At 45.8% G+C, this 26,968-nt stretch overlaps 1 protein-coding gene across 2 annotated transcripts in view; it reads right to left on the reverse strand.

Moving 5' to 3' along the window:
- Positions 1 to 26,968, reverse strand: part of SIPA1 (signal-induced proliferation-associated 1) — a 272,309-nt gene that overhangs the window by 65,790 nt on the left and 179,551 nt on the right. For both annotated transcript variants that reach the window (XM_086938330.1, XM_086938331.1), the window contains exons 6-9: positions 21,364 to 21,467; positions 17,338 to 17,495; positions 14,209 to 14,788; positions 13,470 to 13,744 (exon numbers count right to left, since the gene is read on the reverse strand). In XM_086938330.1, the coding sequence (XP_086794456.1) occupies positions 13,470 to 13,744; positions 14,209 to 14,788; positions 17,338 to 17,495; positions 21,364 to 21,467 (1,117 nt within the window). The remainder of the gene's footprint in view (positions 1 to 13,469; positions 13,745 to 14,208; positions 14,789 to 17,337; positions 17,496 to 21,363; positions 21,468 to 26,968) is intronic.

The raw sequence follows: 26,968 nt of genomic DNA on the forward strand, positions 1-26,968 counted from the left end.
TCAGGCCCTGAGGGAATTCGTAGATGTAATGGGGCTGGCTGATATTTGGAGAGTTAAACACCCTACAGAACACCAGTACACCTTTCACTCCGGAGTACACAACAGTCTTTCCCGAATAGACTATGTACTGACTATAGCAATAACCCCAGAGAGGGTGAGCGAAGTGGTACACTTACCACGAGGCATTTCAGATCACTCGCCTATACAATTCCTATATACCGCACGGATTCCTGGGAGGAAAATAATTTTTCCACTCTACCCGGGATACCTGAAGGACCCTAAGATTGCCACGGCCCTAGTGAAATCCACTGATCAGTACTTTAAAGAGAACGCACAGTCAGTGAATTTTATGGGAGGCGTACAAGTCAGTGATTAGGGGTCAAGCCATCTCGGTCATCACCAGTCATTAACAAGACCACAGGAAGAACCTAGATACTCGAGAAGAAGCAGTGCAGAGGGCGGAGGTAGCACATAACGCAACTCCTACTGATACTGCAGCGCAAACCCTGACACTAGCGATCCAAGAATTTAGGGCTTGGGCATGGGAAACCGCGAAGGCCAGACACTCCGATACCCTACATAGGCTGTATGAGCGGGGTGATAAGACTGGGAGAATGCTTGCATGGTTGGAAAGAAGGGAGAAGGCGGGTAGATGGATTGCCCAACTGACGTTAGAGGACGGCACCACGGCGACTGATCCCCAACTCATAGTGAAGGAGCTGGCAACTTATTATGAATAGGTTTACACACCGTGTGCTAAAGCCACAATAGAGGGAAACATACAGTTCCTCCGAGATATAAAAATGCCTACACTACCACTGGAGTCCATGCAAGATCCGGAAGTAGATTTTACGACAGAAGAGTTGGGGGTGGCACTGGCAGCGCTTCACACGGGAAAGGCAATGGGACCTAATGGTTTACCGGTAGAGCTATACAAAAAAGTGACAGGTAAGATTACGCCCACATCTACTTAATATGTACAATGAATGCCTAGAGCAGGGAATATTGCCCAGGGACCAAAGATTAGCCACAATTTTGGCAATACATAAACCAGGTAAACCCGTAACGTCTGCCTCTTCATACCCTCCAATACCCCTAATAAACGCAAAAGCCAAGATACTGGTCAAAGCGCTGGCACTCCGACTGCAGCCACACCTTAAGAAGCTAATTCACCCAGACCAGTCGGGCTTCATGCCGAGACGCAACACCTCCCTTAATTTAAGACGCCTGCATGGGGTACTGGCTCGGACACCAATGATCCAAGAAGATGCGGTCATCCTCTAATTAGACGCCACAATGCCGTTTGACCTTGTGGAATGGCTGTTTTTGTTCGCAGTACTCCGAACGTTGGGGTTCGGTCCAAAGTTCTGCGAATGGATCAGATTATTATACATCGCACCCCTAGCACAAGTGGTAGCAAATGGACGTATATCGCGAGAGTTTGCATTTGGGAGGGGGATGAGGCAAGGCTGCCCGCTGTCCCCGCTCCTCTTCGCCCTAATGCTGGAACCACTTGCAGCATGGATAAGGCAGGATTTGTCAATCCGTGGGATGAAATGGGAGGCGGACTGGGAAGACCGGATTTCGCTTTACACGGATGACGTGTTAATATACTTAACATCGCCAAGCAAGATCCCTGGTGTTCCTGCTGGACATTTTCACGGCATATGGGACTGTGTCAGGATATACTTTCAACTGGACAAAGTCACTGCTCTATGTGGGGCATGGTCCTACTCCCAGGCTCCCCTGAGGTTGTGAGTTGCAGATCGCGACCAGATGTTTAAATATTTAGAAATATAAGTTACCCCGCAGGACACTATTTTTATGGAGGAAAACCCCTGATGAAGCCGCTGGCAAGGCTCCGGGCAGATGTCAAACACTGGAGATCCCTTCCGTTGACGTTGCTGGGGAGGGCGGCGCTCTTCAAAATGCTGGCCCTGCCTAGGTTCCTCTACACCAGGGGTCTCCAAACCGGTCCTGGAGGGCCGGATCCATGCCAGATTTTTAAAATTAATACATGTATCTCAATGGGGATATCCCAAAAATCTGGAATGGATCCGGCCCTCCAGGACAGGTTTGGAGACCCCTGCTCTCCGCCCTTCAGAATACCCCATTCCCAGTCCCCTCCTCTTACTTTAAAGCAATTGAAGCCAAAGTATCCACATTGCTGTGGGACGGAAACCGCCCCGCATAGCGCAACACAAATTAGTACGTAGCTGGTACGATGGGGGAATCACATTACCAAATGTTAAATTATACTATTGGGCCATTGGGCCTCACAACTAATGGTGATAAACCAGTGGCTGCACGTCCCACAGGATGAACCGGCATTCAGAATAGATAGATGCCTCCTACCCGCAGAACATCTGATGAAAGCCCTTTACATCAACAAGAGACGAAACACACTCACAGGACCGACGGCACACACAATTAAAATATGGCACACTGCACAAAGGGCGTTAGGTTGTGAAGGAGTACTGACGCTGGCCACCCCCCTCTGGGAGACTCGACGTTTGGGCACCCTGGCTAACACTAAGGGATTTAGGCAATGGGACCTCATCAGCATTACTAAAATAGATGATCTTTGGGTGAGGGGCAGGGCCGGACTGGCTGTTGCGGGCACCGGGCATTTCCCCGGTGGGCTGGAGGGGTGGGGGCCGGTTTTGTGGCCCCAGGGGGCCGCTTTTCTTACAAGGTGCCGGTTTTGTAGCAGCGCTGCAAAATCGGCCCTCTGTAAGAAAAGCGGGAGCAGTGCCTAGCGGGTAACAACCCCTCCCCTCCCGTTACCAGGGCCGGTGGAGAAGCAACCTGCCAGGGCTGGTTGCTGATCTCAGTCCGGCCCTGGTGAGGGGCGAGATCCTTCCCTTTGCAACGCTGCGGGAAAAATATGGGATGGCAGAGACAGAACTCTATCAATATATCCAAATTAGACAAGCACTCCAGCACGCTATCTCCCCAGACACCTCACTAGCGGAGTCTTCGCCCTTGGAAGACAGGCTCCTCACGGACTATATGGAAAATAAGGCCATCTCACAGACGTATCGTAAGCTGGTAAATAACCAACCAGACCCCATGGCGACACTGAAGGAAAGGTGGCAGGCAGACTTGGGGGACATGGAGGAATCCGACTGGATGGACGCATTGGCGTCGGCCCGTGAGGCAGAATTCCCATATAGGCTAAAACTCATAAAATTCAAAGTGCTACATCGTATATATTAGCCACGCACCACACTACACAAGCTTGGGCACAACCCCGATCCACTCTGTCTCAGGGGTTGTGGGTATACTGGCCCATTTTATCATATTATATGGGACTGTCCAGGTATACAATCCTACAGGGAACGGGTGATGAGTGAGATCTCGGAGGTGGGGGGGGGGCAGAGTTCCCGCTAGATCCCAGATGCTGCCTCCTAAATGTCTGGCAAACTACTGATTTAAATTTGGCACTACAGAACTGGGCCACGCTCGGGACGACGATCGCCAAGCGAAATATAGCCAAGAACTGGGGCTCTGGGGTGTTACGTACGCAACCAAAATTTTTTATTTTATAAGAGGGTCAGAGGGAATATATTTAACGACCTGTCATCTCACTCTCCACCATTATTATCTCATAATACTAAACAAAATGACCGATCCTCTGTGTGAGTTTCTATACTAGTAATTAAGAAAACAACAGGACTCATGCAAAAAGTGAATGAGTTTCAACTGGCTGAGATATTCCCATCAGCCCACCCTTCTGGCGGAAGGGCTGAATAGACTGATCTATGGCTATGAATAAGTGATGATGTTGGTTATGGGAGGGATGCTAAGAAAGTAATGTTATCTGTTGTAGTGTAGTTTCTACACTGTGATGTATTTATCATGTATGCCATGGGATGTACTATCTACAATTTTACCGCAGAGGGAGATATTTATTGTTCATTGATCATATGGAAGTGCATGAAAACGCAAAAACAATAAAATGTTTAATAAAAATTTTTTTAAAAAAATAAAACTTTGTTTTGTGATGCAGCCCTATACAACTGTGTGCCCTGTAGTGGTGCGGAGTGAAGCATTGAGATTTTGCAAATGTTTACCTTTCTCAGCCATATGCATTCACATGACCAACTTGTATAATAATTTTGTCGACTTTGATTAGAACCTTATTGTTATACTTCACAACAGTTCAAATTAAAAGCAGAAAGAAAAGTTAAAAGACATGACATCATGGAGAACATGGAATATCGTGAAATGAATGTTTTAGTTAGCTGCGCAGTTGCAATTTTTTTTAAATTGCACTGTTTGAAAATGGTGGTGGTCCCTTTTTAAAGGACGTTCTGTTCACACACCTTTTATGACCCTGTGGAAGGTTACAGACGAAACGCGTTGGTCTACCATTATCCTGTATGTTGACTGATATGCAATAAAGAAATCTTTACTCTACCGGAGCTGTGCCGCTTGTCTCCTTGGGTCCCGACCTCAGATGAGAGGAGAGATGGGGATTTAGAAGAGTACTTTGCTACATACACACACAAATATATATATTGTGTGAACAAGGCAGGTGTGCCGAAACGCGTTATAGCGAAAAGTGTGATTAAAAAACAAGACTGAATGGCAACGCTACCTTTGTGTCGGTGTCCAATTCATATGCGGGATTCGGATATGGTGTATATATATATATATATATATATATATATATATATATATATATATATATATATAATGCTGCAAAAACTCCTCCTGGAAGAAGCAGAAGCCACGCAAATGCATTTCAGCCTACATGGCCTTCCTCAGATGCCTCCATATACTGAAATGCTGGCCCACCCACGTTTAAATGTGTCCTGCAAACTTACCATTGGTGGGAAGTCTCCTTGCAGATTGTTGAAAACCACATGTCCCAGAGTTCTCTTGGGGACTACGTGGGGAATAAATTGTTGAAATTGTCCAGTGAATTGGCAGGGAGCAGGACATAACGCGGCGAGTCAAGAAATCAAAGTCCTGATTGTCTTTGCATCCCAGAGCTTCCTCAGGCCCCAAGACGTTCCAGCCCCCTTGATGACAGATATGCACCGGGTAGGGGCAAGACTGACAATGCATCTCACCCTTCGTGCAGTCACGCACTGCGCGGCAGCCGCCCTTGCTGTACCTGGGCCAGGAGGCGGGCCCGGGCCGATCTAATACCTTGGGAAACACGAAATTCTGCCGGAGCAGGAACCAGTAAAGGACTGGGCCAACTTGCTGAACGGGGCTTCTGTTAGGTGTGTCTGGCTGATACGGACATATATTAGCACACGCCGATGGGTAGTTATAGTTAGGTCTGCACTGTTATAGGTCCTTTTTGATTCGCTAATAACTTGGGGGCTGTTTGGCGAATCTTCATAAACCTTTACAAATAAAGTGCTCTTTTTTGCCTAGTTTCTTTGTAGAAAGTTTCGGGGTAATCTGTCAAGCAGGGGGCGAGAAAAAGTGGGGTGTCACAAAAAGTAAAATTCCCATGCATTTTTCATAGAATTTTTAGAACAGTGCCACCGCAAAAACTGCTGAATGGAAATACACCATATGTGGTAGGATGCTAGGTCCATAGAGCGTGTTTTTCTGATTTGGTGTAAATCAGTTCTATAGTTTTTGAGAAATTAAGGTACGAAAATGTTTGTACATTTAGATGATTGGGTTAAGGTACTCTCGTGAGTGTCCCGGAAGCTCAGCTTAAAATAATAGAGCGTTCTGATCGGCTGAAGGGGCTTTTTTCCCTTGGGCCATCTCGTTCACACAGGATTGACTCTCTGATTGGCAGGTTGCAAGATGAAAAAAAAAGTTGCAGCAGCTATGACAGGACTCTGGATTTAGTCCCCTGTCCTGAGATTGTTTTAAAAAAAAAGAGAAAAGGGGGCAGGGCCCCCCTAATAATTGTACTGGCAAAAGATTGTCCCTTTCTATCTCGGCGTGGATGGCACTGTACTAATCCTATACTTACAGACTTTGATAGAAAAGCAGACATTTGAGGTGAGCAGATCTAGAGTGTCGTACCCACCTCCGGGAACAGCACCTTACATGCCAAAAGCCACCACCCTAGCAGCCTGAAGGATAGCATTCCATACGGAGAGTTTTTAAGAGCCAAAAGAAACTGCAGTTCCAATGATAACTATGAGAAAGCACAGGACACAATGATCCAGAGATTCAGAGTCAGGGGATACTCAGACCAGACATTACTGACAGCCAGGGAGAAAGTGAAAGCCAGGAATAGGGAGTCACTTCTAAGCAAGAGAGTAACTAAACATCCCAATAGCCCGGGATCAAGCAACGTCAGGATGATAACGACATACAGTGTGGAAGCAGGCGGAGTACGAGAAATCTTGAAGAGGCATTGGCACATTGTCAAAAGTGATCCCACTATAGGAAAACTGGTCAACAGCTCACCTCAGGTTACTTACAGAAAGGCACGATCTCTTAAAGACATGCTGGTTAAGAGTTATTTTGAGGGTCCAGTGAAGAAGAAGAACTGGCTAAAAGAACAAAAAGGTTTCTACAAATGTGGCAAGTGTAAGGCCTGTGCTACCAGTAAGAATGTTAAGTCCTATCCTCTCCCCGTGGGGAAAAACTGAGAATATAGGCAAATTCATTAACTGTAACACTGATCATTGTGTATATGTAATTGTATGTCCATGCTCAAAGTTCTACATTGGGAGTACCATTTTCCCGATAAAAAAGCGAATTCTTGAACATATGAGAGCAATCAAGAATGTTGGATTTGTCCTATGCTACTGCTCGACATTGGTTGCGTGTCCACAACAGCGATGTTAACCAATTTTCCTTTTTTGGTATTGACAGGGTCCCAGCGAACCCCAGAGGGGGTAACCGTCTCAAACAGCTGCGTGTCCTGGAATCCCGATATATCATTCGCCTGGATTCGAGAAACCCCTTTGGTTTGAACGAGGATGAGGAACTGTACGTGCACATTGGCTAAAAACCTTATGTTGAGCCAGAAGATCTGCCTTTATACTGCACCAGTTGAACCCATGTCCTATTCAGTGCCTTTGCCCAGATCCCTCAACCTGGGCTTCTGTGTTTGCATTTTCCCCTCACTCATATGAAACCTGCGAAGAGAGGGCTCTCTCTGATGCAGGTGAGCTAACGTCACCATTACATCTGAGCTTAGAATATTAGATCTTTACTAACACCATAGCCAAATCCATTTTCTGGCAGACACGGGAGCAATTTTGCACCAATTTCATGAGAAATGACTTTTCCTGTTCCTTTATGGGCACTTCCTTTAAATTCCACAATTTTTTATTTTTTCTCACAATCACACCTATGTGTCTGATTATGACTTGTCTGGCTAGGCAAATCTCAGGCAGCACAGGGTTCACTTTTTATACAGTTCACGGGGCTGAAAGAAGAATTTCGGCACCCTTTCACCTTTTTATTGTCTTTATTTTATTTTAGGTTTTCGTATAGAACGGCTCCAACATGGCATTGGAGAAATCCGTCACTAATTGTGGGGAAATTCCCACCCCCCCTCCTTAGAGGATTGTGAACTTTAATTGTTTAAGTCTTTATTTTTTGCTAGACTACCATTTACAAAATTGGTCTGCAGCTATTGAAATTGGCCACTTGGCCATGAAGCGCGCACCCATTTTCCCATTTCAGTTCTACATTACCTGAATTGGGGCTGGTACAAACTAGACAGACATCTGTGACATTAATCATTGGTCTCTAAAAATTGTTATAGAATTTATGTTACTATGCACATTTGTTATTTAATTTCAGCAATGAATTTGAAACTCACATGAACTGTGCATTGTTTAATTATGAGAATTTGAACAATTGTATTTAATTGTCCATGCTGGTGTTTCAGTTTTAAACTTTAATTTCATTTCAAGCCAAAGCTTCTCATTTGCGTTTAAATGTACACTTGAAATCTTGGCTATACTTGTTATTCGAGACCGTTTTTTCTCACAGTCTGTCTTTTACTTCATTTGTAGTTTACTTGAGAATGTAGTCTTGACTTATAATGTAGTCCTACCTCAGTTTCCTCTACCTCCTGGAGCACTGTTAGGTGTATAAAATGGTGATTGTGTTTACATGTGGTTGGCTTTCGAAGAAGACCGGTTGGTCGAAACGCGTCGCCAATAAACGCAATTTGAAACACAGACCCTGGTGTGCGAGTCGTCTGTGTGGTTCCTGGGAGGAAGAAACTCTGGTCGGGAGCCCTTTCAACCATATATATATATATATATATATATATATATATATATATATATATATATATATCACCAACCAACGAGAACACGGACACTTTAATAAAGACTACTGCAAGCAGAAATCGGTTCTTGGTATTTATTCCATCAGCGCAATGTGGGGGGCGAGATGACGCTTTTCGGCCAACAGCATGGCCTTGCTCACATAAATGCGGAGCTGGATTCACCTGATTAAATACACCTGAGTGATGGTCACGTGTTAACAAAAACATAGAAAGTGAGAAAACACTGCCAAATGCCAGCGACTGTGTACATGCCAATATCAATCAGTGATAGAATTTATACAATCGCAAAGCGGCTCCATCAACAAGTAGGAAAATAAGGAAATAATGATCATTTGTGACTGTCATGAACATATGCGGCAAAGCATTAGCACGTTAAACACCATTCTGCCAAAATTTGATATTTCAATTCTTGGACCTGCACGTACACAATAATAATTTGCGGAACTCAGTATGAAATCAAATGCAAAAAGTAATAATACATATAATGGGGTACAAATACCCATAGAGACATGCAGCGATTATGATTGTATCAGACAATGAATATTGTCTGATACAAATATGCAAAACCAATAACGCGCTGTACGATATTACATCACTATTCTTAATGCAATGGCGCCACGTGCCTTTCGTCTGGTTCATGAAGCACAACATCATATCAATTTCCAGAAAATGTAAAGTACAAATACCTATACAAAGATACAATATTATGTAATAGCATACTGATACTCTTTAGAGACATTTGGAGCCCCAAATGCTCTGTATGGGCATTTCACAATGTTATAAAATATGCACTTTGATAATATATATATATATACACACACACACACACACACACAAATACATAAATAATATTACCTACTGGATAGTTAGGACCCATTATTCCAATAGATGAAGCGTTTTTTTTGTTTTGCGAATAACTTTAGCCCTGTTCAACTAATCTTCCCAAAATGTCCAAAGTAGTATACTGGTCGTTTCAGCTGCTGTTTGGAAAGTTTTAGGGTGATCTGTCAAGCGGGACTAAGAAATGGGGGGTGGGGGTGTCTCCAAAATGCTGTCTCCCCATGCAATGTCTATGGGGATTTTGTATTTTTTGAGCACAACTACAGGACAAACCGCTAAACGGAATGACACCAAATTTGGCAGAAAGGTAGCTCTTGGTCCAGAAAGAACTCTTTTTTTATATTCTGTGTAAATATGTTCAGTAGTTTTGAAAGAAAAAATAAAGATAGCTATCTGGGCGAAGCTTCTGCAGAGATCTCATGATGAGATCTGATTGGCTGCCAACACTTCAACATGAAGTGTTGGCAGCCATCTTGGGACTCTGACTGAGCCGAGTCCCAAGAAAACATTTGCCCACCCCCCTCTGGGTTAAAGGTTCATTTATGATGGCTCTTGCCTAACTAGTGAGTGACTTTGCCATAGCCCTAAGTGTACTTTGAGCTTAAACCTGATTGTAAAATATTTTCCTAGACAGGTTGCCTTTTTCTATTGGTCACTGCCTATTTTGGAGAGGCACCTGGGAGGCATTTCACTGTTGGGCTCTAGTATTCATATTGCTTACCTGCTTGTAGTTCGGATGCGCTGTATATAGGTGGTGGCCCGTGATTGCCAGCTGCCATAGCACCGCAGTAGACTCTTTATCGCCTGAGATATCCTACTGTGGACAGTGATAGAATGCAACCTACCACCTCAAGACTTAAGTGTGGGAAGCCTTGGATTTCTCTCACAGTCCTCTCTGGTGACAGTCATGGGTGGGTATTGCGTGAGTATGGTTTATCATAAAATATTTTTCTAGTAAGGCCGTCTTTTCCTACTAGGCACTGCCTACATTGGGGAGTCACCTGCGTTGCATTTCACAGTTGAAGCTCTAGTATTCATATTGCGCTAACTGTGACCTGTTTGAAACTTGGATGCGCTGTATGTATTAGGTGGCCTGTGATTGTTGGCTGACATTGCCTTCCATTATATGTCTTTGAATTTGACAGTCCAGAATTTGGACTTCTGTGTTAGTTCTTACCAAAAACCATTACCACTTGGTGGGTCTTTGGAGAGGTTTAAAATAATCTGCTTTATAGAGGCAAAGGGTAAGTGTGGCAGTCCAATGTTTAATCTTGATTCAAAAAAGGATAAAGGCCCAAAGTTTTTCTTATTTCCACTGCTGGAGCTGCTGAATTCTGGTGTGTCAAATATCAAGGGTGCAAAGCTTCATTCCACCATATGCCTCTTTCTTTCATCCCCCTACCCTTCACCTCCTCTTTTTTTTTGTCTGCCTCTTGCACGTTCATTTTCATCCATGCTCTCTCCTTGTGTCAGTGTTTTTAGGTTGAGCCTGTAACAGCGCGCATGGGCTGTTCTGGCGAAGACTTCATGTAGTGGCTTTCTAAACTAACCTAAGAATCGCACACGCTTGTGCATGTGCTTTTTGTTTTGGCTCGCGCTATTGGCCTTTGCGTGCGTCTTTTTAACAAAGACAGCACGCAATTGACCAAAGGCGGGTTCATTGCTCCGCCCATGGCCTATTGCTGTCAGTTACCCTCACAGCCGCCATGTGGTTTCAATTATTGTGCCCAGACATGGGCGTGATAATTGAAACCAGATGTCTCGCTGTGGCGGACGCGCACGCCACTCGCGTGCTTGTTCGTATTTATTCGTGTTTTATCTTTCCTCCCACCGAGCTCTCTGTGTTGCTTCACCCATGTCTCTCCTGCCCCAATGTTGTTTCCACGCTCCTTGGCTTCGCTTTGAGCCCGTTGCTTCAGTTCTCTTTCTCCTACCACGCTCACTTTAAAAAACCAAAACAACGTTTCGCCCTGTTTCTTTTTTCCCAGTCTTGATATTGCCCTTGCGCCGATCGGCGTAGCTGAGCCATGCGCGGTGGCAGCTCCCCCTGCTGCAGCCGGTTTTGAGTGATGTGAGCCCCGCAGTTTGGCCGTCAGTGGATACACTGACCTGCGGGAAAAGTTGCAGTCCATAATGCCTTACCATAAGGCCTGGAGCCGGGCTCCAAGAGGAAGCTGTCAGACGGCGAGTACAGCAACCATGAGGAGCTGCCACTGCCCCCTCTGCCGCCTCTCCACTACCTGGACGAGGAGGCATGCCGCGTGAAGTACGGGATCCGGCACATACTTCTCTTCAGCTCGGAAGAGTGTGGCCGCATCGAGAGCCGCATCGACGAGGTGGTGCGCGCTGCCGAGAAGGGGCTGTACAAGGAGCACACCGTGGACTGGGCACCTTTGGGCAACAAGTATTTTTTCAGGGGCGGCTACACTTATGTGGTGCTGTTGCAGAAGCACGAGCCTGGCCAGGAGCGGCTATATCCCAAGGTGATGAGATCCCCGCCTATTACTTAAGATAATTCACTGTATGCCTGTCAGGTGGTAGCCCTAAGCCAATCTGGTCGGTCACATGCAATCTATCCCCCCCACCCCTCTCCCGCTCTTCCTCCTGAGCAGCGACAGTGTAATCATAGGAGGAAAGGTGTTGGAACGCTTTGTTAGTGTTTATATCTCGGATCATATGTAACTGTCACTTCACACTTTGTGTCTGTGTAATTTACAACACTTGACACATCTTCTTCACTCCACTATTTATCTCCTCTTTGAAGACGTCGCAGGGCCGGTCTCTACCTCTGATATTTACAATCTAACAAGCAGTCGAGAATGCCCTTGATTGTAATGCATTAGATCTCGCATTTGCGAGAGTTTAATCTATTAGTATTGTAAATGCAATGCCTTTTATGTATGTTTTAAAACTCGAAACATAAATAAAAGGCATTGTCATTTACAATGCCAATAGCTCAAACTCGCGTTACGAGACCTATTGCATTGCAAATGCTTGTTAATCTTTCTCTTCGATGTTCTTTTTCCCTCTGAGAAAAGTCTGAGATGAAAAATAAGTCCTGGTCCTCAAAAAAGAGTTCCCAGTTGTGTTTTTTGGAATACAGATTGTTTTAGTATTTTGACATATTGAAGGTTTTTCATTATATATTGATTTTAACTGTTCAATGTTAGTTGTCCGTGATTAATGTGCAAATGCCATGTTTTAACTATTTTATCATTCTTTACATGTATTAACTAGCGTAGTACAGAGAATTAAAGGTGGCGCTGTGATATTGCTAGCATTTATCATGAGTAACATAACCTAGAAAAATATACCAGGGGACTCTGGTGAAACTTTGGGGTGACAGTACACGGAGCTCAACATGCTAAACGACTTTGAGCCTGATTTACAGTGCATTGTATCCTAATGCTATTGCAATAAGGTGTAATGGAAAATACATCATGTGTGTGTGCAGTATCCCTCCAACAAACTCTAAATCTGGCGCCTGAACTTTTTAAAAATGAGGGGCTGATCAGAAGTGGCCAGGTACAGGGAGCACAGCAGTTATAGGTGAGGTGCTACTATTAGCAGCCTCCACCAGGCCCTTCTGAGTTTTCCATCTGGAAAGTGGGACAACAACCTGGGACCGGTATTTCCAGGCTGATTTTCAGGCAGACTTTCACCCAGACATTTCACCTGTTTTCATCAAGCTAAATATCCGGGTGAAAATTGACTGACGAGCGGTGTGTAGTTTCACAAATTGTTCCAGTGACTTGCAACTGAGTGCTTCGCGAGACTCAAGAGATGAGACCTGTGGCTGCGCAAAGTTGGTGCATTTAATTATAATCAAAAGCCATGTTTGTGCTGTCAGCAGCAGTGCACGCCTCCTATGCCCATACAGAACAGGGACACCATAGGTAGCAGCCGTACAAGTGTCCCTTACACACAAACCAGATATAGCATGATGGCATTAGGGAAAGCACCTCGGGATTCCGTGGCTCAGATAAAAGAAGCAATACAGGCAAGAGCAGTGCAGACTCTCTCATAGGCATAATCAGTTATGCAGCAGTACAAGCGTCCCTTACACACAGAACAGGAATTGGGCAGCAAGCAGTCTTTCTAGCCTCCCTCATACACAAATCTCGGTTATAGCATGGGTAGCAGCGGTGCAAACTACTCTCAAACGCAGAGCATGTGCTCTGTAGGCAGACGCAAATGCAAGCTTCTCACACATACGACAAGGGCGGAAGGTTTCGCACTGCAGCAATGCAGGTTTCTGTCACTCAAAGAACAGCGGTGGCAAGGGCATCTTTCACCTGTGCAGGAGTCCCTCACACACGAGAAAAGAATGACACATGGATTCACTGTACGAGACGTAGTCTGCCTGGTTCAGCGATGGGGGACTCACCTTCTTGGCTTGCCATTCTCCTCTGGTGGTACTACGGTGATGGTGACCTTCTTGGCGTTCCGCAGGAGTTCAGCCGTCTCTCGGGGCGTGAGGCACACCAGCGGCTGCTGGCACACGCGCACAAGGCGGGCCCCCGGCTGCAGACCGGCCTTCTCAGCAAAGGTGAAGCGCTCTACCTCCGTGACGAAGCCCTGCGAATCCACCTGGAAACCCAGCTGGCCTAGGCCATTCCTGAGAAGGGTCAGCTCTCTCGTCTCACAGCCACGGGTCACCAGCTGCCCAAGAAAGGCAAGGAGAGAATTAACTGGCATCACGGCCTTATACGTAAGACAGCCTAAAGCCAACACGAAACTGTGCATATAAATATCAATATTATTTATTCACGTCCCTCAGACTCCGAAGTCCTACACCGTGTCCCCTCGACACCCGCACTCTTATACCAATTCCATACAGAGCCAGACCCAAGCCCACACAACCAGGATTTCTCTTGCGGGCCACGCCCACGAAGGCTTAGCACTCCCTTGACATACCACTCATACCCAGACTAGTTCTTGGTCACCCAGATCCAATGTTTTGGCACCATGCCCCATAGCTTCTGCTCAGCCGTGTGCAGCCAGAGGCAGTGACTTCACAGCATGCCCTCTCTGAACCTGCAATCATGCGCCATGCCCCCTTCAGAGCCATAACTGTTATGATATGCCATGCGCGAGCACGCAGAAGTGCCCCGTCCCGCGCTCACCTGCAGTCGGTGAACAATCTCCTTGATGTCCTCCTCCTGGTCTTCTGCGACCTTCAGCGACACATAGTCGCCCTTCTCGTAGTAGATGTCCACGGTTGTCTCGCCGAATGTCCAGGCCAGGATGTCCCGGCAGGAGCAGTTGAAGACAACCCTCCGCTCGCGGCCCTCGATCAGCACCAGGAACTCTGCCGAGACGCCCAGGTAGCAGCGGAGCTCGCGCCGCCGCTGGCTGTCCCAGGCGCCCACGCTCCAGACCAGCGCCCCGGCGCTCAGCAGCTCCGCCCCCCGCGGGCCCTTCTGCTTCTCTTTCCTCTTCCCCCCGAGGGAGGGCAAGGCAAACTTGTTGGTGGTGGAGTCCAGGGTGGCGGTGGTGACGTTGTTGTCAGCCAAGTCTTTCAGGTACTCCTGGCGCGTGCGCGTGGCCATGGCGTAGAACTTCTCGGAGCGCTCGGCCGCGTGCTCGGCGTTGACCGCCTTGGCCAGCAGGAAGTCACGGAAGGCTGCAGTGCGCGGGAAGACGTTCTCTGCAGGGATGTAGGGCCCGAAAAGGGGGATGTCCTTGGTGCGGCTGACTGAGACACTGGAGAGGAAGGAGAAATGCGTTACATTACTATTACTTGTAGCTACCTTTATAAACGGCCTAATTTTTCCAAGTCACTTGACACATGCTGTGGCAGTCTTGCCAGTTCCAACCCTTCCTGTGCCAGGCTTATCTCTGCCTACACCGCCTGTATATCATTACATTGTGCCGACTTGTGTTACAACCTAAACAACCCCAGTTTGTCTCCGCATAACTCTCCAGAAAAGAGGTTATTACTACTTTGAATCTAAAAAAATTGCACTCTTAGTCTTAACCGCTCCCTACTACCAACCTGTGGGTGGGGAACCATTCGCCAGCGTCGGAAGTGAGGCACGGCTCAAAATTAATAAGGCCAGATACGACCTTCCAAAGTATGTCTCATTTCTTTAGAGACGTCCTTAAATGTTTAACGATGTCCCTCCATTTATTGGCAGGTTTTGGGGACAGTTTTCACAGAAGACAGATGTTGGGTGGAAGTCACAGTTGTTTTAACCGTTTTCTGGCTTCCACCTTGCCATTGACAACAAACAACAGGTAGATGGAATCTTGAAAACGACACATGCAGAAGGGGCATAAATAGAATCCCAAGTGGTTGCTTTACAGACAAACAAGATGGGAATGTGACAGTGAATAGCCACTGAGGTGCCTGAGCCCCGAGCGTAGCCTGAAAAGGAAGCTAATCACATGGATAAATATCTGGAGAGGCAGGGCCCTGCAATCAGAGATGAAGGCACAAAAACGGTGCTTGCCTGATAGCTTTCCGTATAAAATGCAAGCACTTTTTGGACATGTAACTGGCATCGTTTTCTCAGTTTTTTTAAAAATGGGTTCGAAGAAACTCTGGATTTTATGGTCATGAAAGATGACTTTAGAAATCAAGGAGAGGTGCACACAGTTTAGGGGCAGAGGAGAGTGCCTGGGGCTCATAAACTCAACAAATTAAAGCAATAGCAGGTCCAATGAATGCTTTCCAGGTTACTAGTTTAAACTCACTGCAAATACAGGCTCACCTAAAAATACGCCCATTCCCTCTATCCTGCAGCAAGTGTGGTAACCTATCAAGAGCCAGAAAAAGGACATGCAAGGCCCAGATTGGTTCCACCCATCTACGTCCAGCCAACTCCGTTTGCTGACTGCAAAGGGGCAGATTAGGACTAGGAGGAAGCGGGAATGGAGCATCCCCAGGTGTTCATTGTACACCTTGCTTATGTGACCCCTATCACCTTCTGTCACCTGAGGTCTCTAGCTTTCTGTGTTCACAATGAGTCTCTACACACTGGGCCCCTCCCTCACCCTGTCCTATCTGTTGCCTGCTATGTACATGGTGCTCCTCATTCCACGTCTGTTCTGAATTCCCCCCCTCATAGACTGTCTGTCTCCTTACCTATAGACCATGTGTGTGGATGAGTGGTATGGCATTTATATCTGTTTATCATAACTTTTCAAATTTTATATACAAAGATTATAGCTGAAATTAGCACAGCACAACGTTTAACATATACACTGCACATTTAAAAATAACTTTTAGATTTTAGCACTGTACATGAAGTCCATGCAGAATGTACAGATCATCACAAGTGAACATATCTCAGCAGAGAGGAAAAACAACCCCAACAGGCCCCAAACCACCCAATCCACCAACAGCGCTCTAGGCCAACTCTTCCCATCCACAGTCCCGCCACTTTTACCACTCATTATACGCTTCCCCTGCTTGCCACTTAGTCCTCAACCTTTCAAAGTTTAAATGAGGGACATCTTCTTTGGCATCAACGTGTTGGTCACACTTGAACTGTCTACTGATGTGCGTTGAAGGGAAGGGATATCTGAGAGCAGGAAATCCTCACATTTTTATTACAAATTAGTGTATAATGCTGATCAGCCAGTTTTCAGCAAAAATGAACTGCCTTCAAACTGCGACCCTCCAATTCATTCCCTCTCCCCATTTCAGTGATCCAAATTGGAATAGAAGCATCCAAATGAGGGTCACTTTAAAATTTAGCGTATAATATTAGATAGTCCCCTCAAGATCTAACCAGCATTTTGCACTCATTTTGAATAACTAATAGCAAATCTCATTCCTTCTCAGTGGGGGCTGGGTTTATGTGTCTGCTGAGAGACTCTAGGCTAACCTACGGGTCACGGGTTCCTTTTTTTTGGAAAGACTGCTCAGTTAGTTGTGCCCCAGCTACACAGGCCTTCTTCCTGTCTACTGAGCATTCACCAGAATCCCTGCAAGGCTAACTCAAACTTAAATTCTTTTGAGGACAATAAAATACTCAGAAGAATTAAATTTTGAGTTAGGTCAAATTAACACCTACTAGAAAGTACCAAGAGAAAAACAGTGTGTGTATCACCACATTGCAGTGTTTTTACTTGTATAATTTGTCACCTAGAATTAAATCACACCACGTATAACATGCATTCACTAGTCATGTTATATTCCTTGCTTACTTTGAAAACAGTATGCAACACACCTTTGTCTCTAGACAAGATTTTCAAGCCTGCCCGTGCTCATCCCTATGGCTTCCTGGCCACCTTAACCTCCTCACCTGTAGGATGCCTGCTCAGTGCAGGGATGGCGGGCTCGCACGATGATGAAGACGTGCTGGAAGTGTGAGCGAATAGTCTTGGGAGTGAAGGGCAGAGCTCCTGGCTCCTGGAAGACGATGGTGACAATGTCGTTGCCAATATGGCGCTTTCTTAGCAGCTGTCCTCATGGGTGAGAAGGAGCGGAAAAATTAGAACTATTAGAAAGCCAGAGACTAATAACATCTCCGCAGAAGACCCTTTTTCCAACCCATCCACAGTTCTGCTGTCCAACAAAAGATCCTCGAGTCCAACCAACTCTCTCGCCAACCCAAAGCTACCTTCTCACCAAAGACCCTTCTGACTAAACCATGAATCCTTCCGCAACAAACCCTTCCTTCATTAAACCAAGACTACGTCGGCAGCCCAAGCCCTCTCCCAACTAGACCCACCTCCTAAAAAGTAGGTTAGGGCCGGGTGGAATTTAATGATGCTGGTATAATATTGCGTGATTTCTCAAATTTCGCTTGTTGAGTGAAATTCCCCAAATAACACCATTATGCTACATTATGTAATTATACTGTTTTCCCTACATAATTTTAGCATGGGAACAATGTAAACAACTGGAATGATAGTCGTTGTTGTCTGCAACACTCATGATTTTTGCACGATTTTTAGTTAATGCTGGATACACATTTTCACATAATCATTGCAGAATTTCATGCAATTAATAGGAAGGAAATTGCACACACCCCTATTCATAAGCACAAGACGCCCTCACAAATCCCATACACCCTTACAATTCAAAGATCTATTGCACCACCCTAAGAGTTTCCACACAAATATTTCACCTTTCATACAACCCACACACTTGTCAGCAAGCAAACACTCCAACTAAATGTTCATCCTACCAATGTTAGATCCTCCTTGCTACCCCACCCCATCCTCCCTCTCCAATGCCATCCTAGGGAAATATTTTTCCCAAAGTGAACACATTGTCCTCTCTGCTGTCGTAGTAGAATGAACACTAGTGGCTATGTCGCCTACTATCACTAATAAGAGTTGTCATTTCTAGTCTGAGAAACCTACTTGACTAAAATTGTGACGGTGAGTGCAGACTGACTTAATGGTATCTGCATTAGTGGTGCAGTTAGATTGCAATTTAAACACAGCCCCTTGGCCTCTTGCAGACCTCATTGTGGCCCTCTGAAGACCGGGGAGTGTTATTCCTAATCCGACATTACCCTGCTACCTGCTACCTGCTACTTGCTACACAGCACCTAATGCATATGTTAGGTAATAACTGATACCTCCCGCCTGCCGAAGCTGTATCCGGGAAAGTATAGGTGCACACATGTCCATTGATCCTCTGACTGTTTATCACCCACTCACCACTCACTTTGTTATTACAAGTTTTCCTTTAATGCTCGTTTCCTCTGTGAGGCAAAGAGGGCCTGCAAGAGTAAATCCTTAAACAGAGAGTCCAACTGCAGACCAGAGATCTCCATTTTCAAGAGAGACCTTCTTCTGTTTTCCTGCACCATTCTGGGCATTCCTCATTGATAGATAAAATGCGGGCAGTGATCCAGAGGAGAGCCGGATTTGACCTCCAACATCAGCTTTAAGACTTGTTCTTCCGTGACTTGTTCATAGTCTCCCAGATGGGCAGCAACAACTGGGTTAGGGCCCAAAAGGAACCAAGGAGATTTCTCTAAAGATGGTTGGCCTAAAAAATGAGTATATCTTCCTAATTTTCTTAGTGAATTCATTTCCTATTGCCTCACAATGAACTTCCATAAGGGGAGTTGATTGGGACAAACAATTCGTCTGAGTGAGTTCCTTTACAATTTTAAATAGATCTTTCAAAGAACTGCTATTTTCCTCAATTCTTTTAATAAAATAGTCCTTTTTGCTCTAATAAGCGCTGTATGAAATTTTTTCAGTACTTTATATTTCAGGGGATCTATTTTAATTCTCGAACGCCTTCACTTCTTTTCCGGTTTTTACTTTTCCTATTTATTATTCAGAGGTCCTAAGCATACCACTTTTCAGAAGACAAGCTTCTAAAACATTTGTTGGTTTTCAAAGGAGCGCATATATCCAAGAGCTTAAAATCACCACGTTTAAAGATTTATTCTGTTTGTGGAGAGGCTACTTTTTACTATTCAAGGGAGGAATAAAGTGGTTGGAGAAAGTATCCTCAGTTATGTGACTCCAAGGTCTCTTTGGCATTGAAGAGGAATCTACCAGATGTTTTTTTCCATTAAGAAGTGTGACAGAAAATGTAATTAAAAAATGGTACGTCCAAATTCATGGAACGGTGTACGAAATTTGTAAGGTCTGAATGTTAGAAAATAAAAGATCTAAGGTATGGCCTCCTCTATGCGTAGGGCCACTGATCCATTGTTTCAGACAAATATACTCATATCATTCTCCAGATCATAGGTCAGGTGGGGGACATAACCGGGAGGTCTACAGAGAACCATACCTCCAAACAACTGTCGGTCTTTGTGGCTGAGCTGGAAGGCTAAAATCTCCCAGCCCTTAGACATGGACTTAAGTTATACTGAGCTTGTCAGGGATTCTCTAAAAAATAATGGCTATTCCCCCTCCTGGGCGGTCACTCCTGTCACAACTCAACATCTTATAACCTGCAGGTATAGCAGCCGAAATTTCTGGTAGAGTAGATGCCTTCAGCCAGGTTTCGTTGATGAATAACGAATCAGGGTCTAAGTCTTCAATGAAATCCCAGATCTCAATACAATGTTTCGACAGCGACCTGGCATTAAAATTCAGACAACTTAAGGTAGTCTCAGTAGCGGACAAGAACCCGTACGCAAAAGGCTCCTCAACTGCCCATCAGTCCCATTTGTGATAGGAGAAAGGCCCCCTGTCAAGGCTGGAGAACCTTTCCAACACAATGCGTCATTATAATAGAGATTGTTAAATTTCATAAGCATTTCACGAGAATAAGTGTTTACCTGTCAATCTGTACTAGAGCTGAAAGGGTTCCTGGCCCCTGGTCCCGGTCGGTCGCAGACAGGCTTGCCTGTGGTGCGGCAGTGCATCGTCCTCGTCTTTATAGCCCTTTCCCATGGGTACTAGCCCGCTAGCCTATCAAAATGGCGGTCGGATGAATAATCTAGCATGTTTGGTGGAGTTTCTACCCACCACTACCACAACCGAAGCCCGCAGCAAAATCACAAAAACCCATGCTCTCAAACAATGCCCCTTTCAATTTTACAAAAGCTAAAAATGACCGATTGTCATATCACACAGGTGGAAATACCTTGACTAGGGGTAGCAAAGGCGGTCTCCTTGCCTAGGGAAGGCATACATCAATTCACATTCTTGCATTACCTACACTGAATTGTACTGAAGCTCCCTGAAACATAACAGCAGCATTGGCCATCTCAGGTCTTCTGAGTGCAACACAAACGATCTACATTCATTACTATCATCTTCTTCCATTTTCTTGGACAGTGTTTTAATTCCAGAAGCATCAACACTCTTAATACGAACAACCAAAATGATAAACTCATAAAAGATGAGTTTCGAATGTCAGCAAGAAAAGCAGCAGTTACCTTTGTGCTTTCACCTCAACTGGTCGCAAAAGCAGAATACCCCTTTCCAAGGCTAAACCTTTCACCATTACAGACCCTCCTCTCCTCAACTAATCGTAAGTCTCACAGGCATTCTAATAGCCCCATAGCAAATGAAGCGTATACTCATCCCTGTTGACCTTACAGACCGACCAAAGATCATCCTTGTTGTCCTAGTTCTTACCTTGTGAACTCAAGACCATCCTCACCACGTCAAGATTTCCCATTTCATCAAAAAACATTTTCACAATTCCATTACATCAGTACCCAACCCCAGGCAGTCTTTGTGAACCCAAAAGCTCTCTCATTAACAACCGAGACAGCCTGTCAACCCAAGACACATCTTGCCAACACAACACTCCATTGTTAAACTCTCCGAGTTCCGCCAGGCCTACATCTGAGGCAACTGATTCTCACACGAGGGCATGTGGCTAACATTGGTCTCACCTGCTGACGGTTGTTGGCAGTGTAAGGTAGCAATGTGGAGACATGGAACATTATCTCATATTCCTGGTACCTTGTGTAAAGGGAGTGTGTTCCAGTGGAATCCGCTGCAAGCAGAGAAATAGTGTTAGAGCGGCATAGACAGTGGGAGACTGAAGGGGTCAAGGATAAAGAAGGAGTGATGATGTGTAGGGAACGGAAGAGGTGAGACAAGAAAATGAGAAATGGAGATAGGACAACAAGATTAAATGCACATACCCCAATAATCTTTTTAGCAGGTAACGGCTTTCCCAGAATTATTAAAGCTATTCAGGTAGTTACACAAACACTTGCCAACATCCAGGGACCAGCGAGGAGACAGCAACCCAGATAGGTCTCAACCATTAAAAATCTTGTGTAACCACGCCATACACCCAAGGTCTCAGTTGCTGGGTTAGAATTATATAACAGAGAAAATGAATAAGGTCAATTTATTCCTTATGTTGCGATTGCAAGACTAATGAAAAAGTATCTCTCTTTCACAATTGTCCCCATCATACTTCAAAGAAAAAAAGACTGCTCTGGTGGAATAATTCTCATGAGTCTTGAGAATCGAAGGCATGTAAACTCGCTTGACAAGTACCCTAACAATGGTGCACAAATAGTATCATAACTCCCCTTGTTATGCTCCAGCATGGAGGCGACCTTTCCTATTTCCAGTAAGTCCATTAACCTCTGTGACCAACCTATGCACTCTAGAACCCTGGTTTTCTCTCATGGTGCAGTGATACATTGTCGGGCCGTGCATCATGATAATGCAATCTGCTTTCCATGTAAGGAGAACAGAGGGTAAGTGTCTGTTGAGTAAAGCCAGTAAAAGGTAGGCAGGGGATCTCACAATGGAGGTGTCAAATGTATTATCAATTGCATCTAGCACTGGCTACCAGGAGGAATGAAGCCTTGGACTTTGCCAAAGGAGGTGCGAGTGTACCTGGACTCCAAATCCCCGCCAACAACCATCTGATTTACAAATATCAAATGAAAGTAGGTCTACCGGGGTATGCTACTAGTATGGCCTAATTTTAATAATGGCTTCTTTGCTGCTGAGGTCTTAGTTGTCGGGTGCATCCTGGTGAAAATTTCCTCCCATTCACCTTTTGTGAGAAGTCTCACCAGATGTTTTTCCAATCACCTCTGGCAAGGTGACTCTTCGATTTTGGTCGAGTTCATCAGGTGATTATACATTTCAGATACCTTGTTTATCCCCATAGTTTAGAAGTACACAATTTTCAGATTGTATAACGGTGCTGGTAGTGTGGGGTTTGAGTGTTTGATGACCGCCCAAGTGACATACATACCTGACAGCATCTACATTTCTATGATACAACCGAACCCAGTTCCTTCTTTATAGTAACTAAGGGTTTGATGTCATCGTCATCAAGCGTCTCACCCAGCCTCACTCAATGTTTGCATTTCACCCAATAGGGCATTATCGTCCATCGCAGGACTAAAGTCTGGGTTATCTAGAGTGGGTGCTAGAGGAGAGGGAAAGCATGTACTTTCCAGCTTTCTAGTAATGGGATCCCATACATCCAGTGTATACCTAGTCACCCGAGTGCCGATGACCACATTGTCTGCGCAACCATCCTATTTTTCAGGCGTTTGTACCTGCAACGGTCTGATGTGTAAAGCACCATTCCTTCTCTTGCTCTGTTCTCCCTCACTCTATTAGGAATCACAGTTGTGCCACTTGGCAGTGACCCCAATCTGCCTTTCTTCGGTGATTGAGTTAATAGCTGTTTTACAGTTCTAGCCTTTTTTCCTGACCATATCTTTTTAAAGTTTGAGTGTGATTAGTGGCAGGGGTTGAAAATGAAAAATACTATTTGCGCAGGGTTGTCATTTTGACTGCCACCAGTTTACCAACACAGTAGAGTGCTCCCCTAGCCCCTATTCCAAGATTGTAACTCCATCCTAATCGTTTGTTACAGGGGATGATATGATAGTTGGATGGATTCATGGGCGGGTGGAATGCTCTTTGGTTCCTTACGCTCAGAAACTGATTGCTTATAAAGGAAATGTTCAGTATTCGTGATTTCTGCATGTTAACCTGTAATACGAATGCTCTGTCATAGTCTTCCAGCAATATAATCAAAGGGTTATAGAGCCGATGGGATTTATTATAGACAACTGCACATCATATGCATACATAGTCAGTTTGTATTCATCCCTCCCTGCTTTGACCCTTTTAATGAGTTAATCCTTTAGAAATGTCTCTGCCACCCGCTCCATAGAGGGGGCAAACAATAGTAGGGACAGTGAGCACCACTGTCTAGTCCCTCTCTGAGTTTCAAAGAGCCACAAACAGCACCCATTAACTCTGACGGAGGCAGTGGTTTGATTATTGCTGGGAAACACCCACCTCTGGAATCCAGGCCTGCCGCCAAAAGCTTTGAGTGTTTCATACATGAAGTGCCAACTAACCCAGTCAAAGGCCTTTTCAGTGTTAAGCGAAATCAGTACAGGGTTCATCCGCGTTCGATGTATGTTCTCTATTACATGCAGGACTTTTTGGTGCCGTTACTGCACATCTGCTCCAGTTTCACATCGGATTGATTTGGATCAAACCCACACAGGAAAACTGTCCCTAATTCATCCGCCTGTACACCTGTTAAGAGATTTGTGTCTACATTTAATAATAAGATAGGCCGGTATGAGCATCATAACGTCAGCTCCTTGCCTGGTTAGGGAATAACTAATCATGTCTTCCGTCATGAATTCTTGAAAGGTGCCTAATGTGAGAAGGTGGCCTGATATGCAGTGCTCACTATTCTAGTGAACACTATGTATCAGTCCAGCAACCCTTATTGATGATTGGTTGTAAGTCAACCTTATAGACCAGCTATCCTAGTAGCGTGGATACGAGCAGTCTAAGGCTAAAGACTCGAGAGGGCGTGTTGAGCCAGCTGTTTACCACACATATACCCCTTTAATACCAAGTGAAAGGACACCACACAAGTGTTATGAAAATAAACAAGATATTTATTAAGAATCACAACAGCCCTGTACTCTTTATGAGGACAGGGTACTAAGCACAAAACAAAACTCTTACGAAAATACTTAAGTTAGCACAGTATATACAAATGCCCGAGGGGCACGGAAAACCATATACTCTGAAAGTGGAATGCGAAATTACTAGCAGGTAAGTACAGTACTAATAGCCTTTGGAATCGCTGGGACTTGACTATAGAATCGTTAGATTGCTTCTAGGAGACCCAGGGGACTCTGGTGCAGAGTGTGCACTCTCACGCGTGATGCGGGACAAAGTCTATGGTAGCTAGTAATGACAAAGTTAGTGTTCTCGGGCGAACCCGACCTAGTAGGAGGAAAACGAAAGTGGATTCTGACCCTTGGATAGTGAGGCTATGCTGGGGCACCGAAATGCCGAAGTTACCTAGCCCAGGGGCTGCAGTTGCATAGGACTCAAAGGACGTCGGGAATCCTCGTTGACGGACCAGGAGCCTGGAAGAAAGGAGTTGCTGGCAGGCGACCAGTGAAGAAAGTACGGTGGATCCAAGCCTGGATCGATGGAAGATGACACCTGAAAGCAGAGGGGACCAAGTTCGAGACTACTAGCCAGTAGTCGGTGGGCACCAGGAGGGCACCGGATGGTAGCCACCTCGACTAGGTGAGTGGGTGACGCTGTGCTCGGAGATCTCACGGACCAGGAGGCGTTGTCGGCGACCAGGATGGAGGAGCGAGCTGTCCCACGAAGATAGAAGCTGTCGGCGTCGCTGGACCCAGGATTGGGCAACAAAGCCTTGGCAAATTCAAGCCCACGCGGTGGACCTAAAATGGCGTCTGGAGTGGACCAGGAGGGTCCGGGGTGCCTCTCTTGAAGAAGGAAGCAAGGGCCAGTCTGGAGCAACCAGACCAGCAGCAGTGATGTCGTCGGGCGTCGTGTAGAAGGCCACAAGCCAGCCGGCTAGTAACCACACAGCGCGGTGAGCACGCAAAAGCAGAAGGGCCCCACGCAGATCGTGGAGATGCTGGAGGGCTGATCTTCGGTGCTGGAGCTGCTCAGGGTTGGGGCTTCTCGGGCCCCAAAGCACTCACCAGTGGAAGACTCGGTGGGCTTGTTACAAAGAAGTCGTGCAGTCTTGGCGATCGTCGGTCCCTTGAGGTCTCGTCGCACTCACAGTTCTCAGCTTTGCTGTAGAGGTGAGTAGAGGTCAGAGGTGCCAGGGAAGCTGGGTCTCGTCGAGCTGGGTCGTCGGATTCGTGAAGAAGGACTTGCAGCAGACCGCAGTGTTCTTAGGATGGTGCCCGCTTGATGCAGGGTGACTACTCCTTAGCCACAAGGGAGAATCTTGAAGAAGAAATCTTGATGTCCTTTCGCAGAAAGTCGTGTCTTGATTCCAAAGATGATCTAATTTGAACAGGGGGCCCGCTCCCATCTTTATACCAAAAAAGGGGGCTGACCCGGTGACTAGGTCCTGCCTATGGGTGGGACTAGGAGGGGGGTGGTTACACCCCTCTGCCATGCCGGACTTCCCCAGGCCAGGGGCTGGTGTGCCCCTGGAACTGGTTCAGACCGGCCTATGCGTAGTGAGCACCGGGGTGCCACTCAGCAGTCACCTTCCTGAAAAGCCCTGCCTACCCAGGATACACAAAACCATGTCTGGGACGGTGCTAGCACCGCCCCGGACAGGAAACCCTTTGTCCAAGCCTCCCTCGCTGGAAGGACTCCCAGCAGCAGGAGGTCAGACTCGTGTCTGTGGTGGCAGCATCCATTTTGTGGAGCTGAGGCTTCAGTTAACTTTAACCGGGGTTCACAGTTACATACATGTCGTGTCCCTCTAGAAGGGTGGAATGCTAACCCCGTCGCCAGAATTGGCGAGGGGTTAGTATTCCAATTCGTATGACACCTTACTCGACATGTTTTGATAAAGCAATACCAAAGTTAGCATTTAACCGCGAGGATTATAATGCACTTAAGAGTATATGGTATGCGTTATCATGGAACAGCTATTAGGACTTGGTTCCGCAAGCTGCAGATAGGCTCAGCTCATGCCAGAGCACCATCTCACCCGATTCCAAGCACTCTGCCTTCAGGATTGTCAAGGCCTGCCATAGGAGTGAATGATAGGAATCTGTGTGTCCATTTTAGGGTTAGGTATAGGTATACTACACCTACAGCAAAGGGTGATTACACGACTTTGCCCCAGCTGTCATGCAGCCAGTTGTGTCAAATTTAGGAGGCCAGCCAGGGGTGGCATAATACATGCTGCAGCCCCTGGCAGCCCTGGGTACACCTATGCCCTGAGTTACAGGGTCTGATAAGGTGGCCCAGTACCAATTGGTAAATGCACCTAGGGTACATGTTGTAATTTAGAAAGAGAACAGCCAGGCTGTGGGTCTGATTGGCAGGCCCACAGCCAGAGAAAGTCGTAAACCAGTGAAACAAAAGCAAAAAATCTGGGTGATCATAGGATTGCAGACCCTACTCTCCTACATGACCCCCCCCCCCCAAACTTTGGGACAATAAGCTAACCTTGACCAGGTGAGTCTTCTTGTTCTAAGTGGAAATATCTGGAGAGCCCATCGGCATTGCCATGATCAGTACCAG

This window comes from Lissotriton vulgaris, chromosome 9 (assembly GCF_964263255.1).
Source record: "Lissotriton vulgaris chromosome 9, aLisVul1.2, whole genome shotgun sequence".
Taxonomy (NCBI): domain Eukaryota; kingdom Metazoa; phylum Chordata; class Amphibia; order Caudata; family Salamandridae; genus Lissotriton; species Lissotriton vulgaris.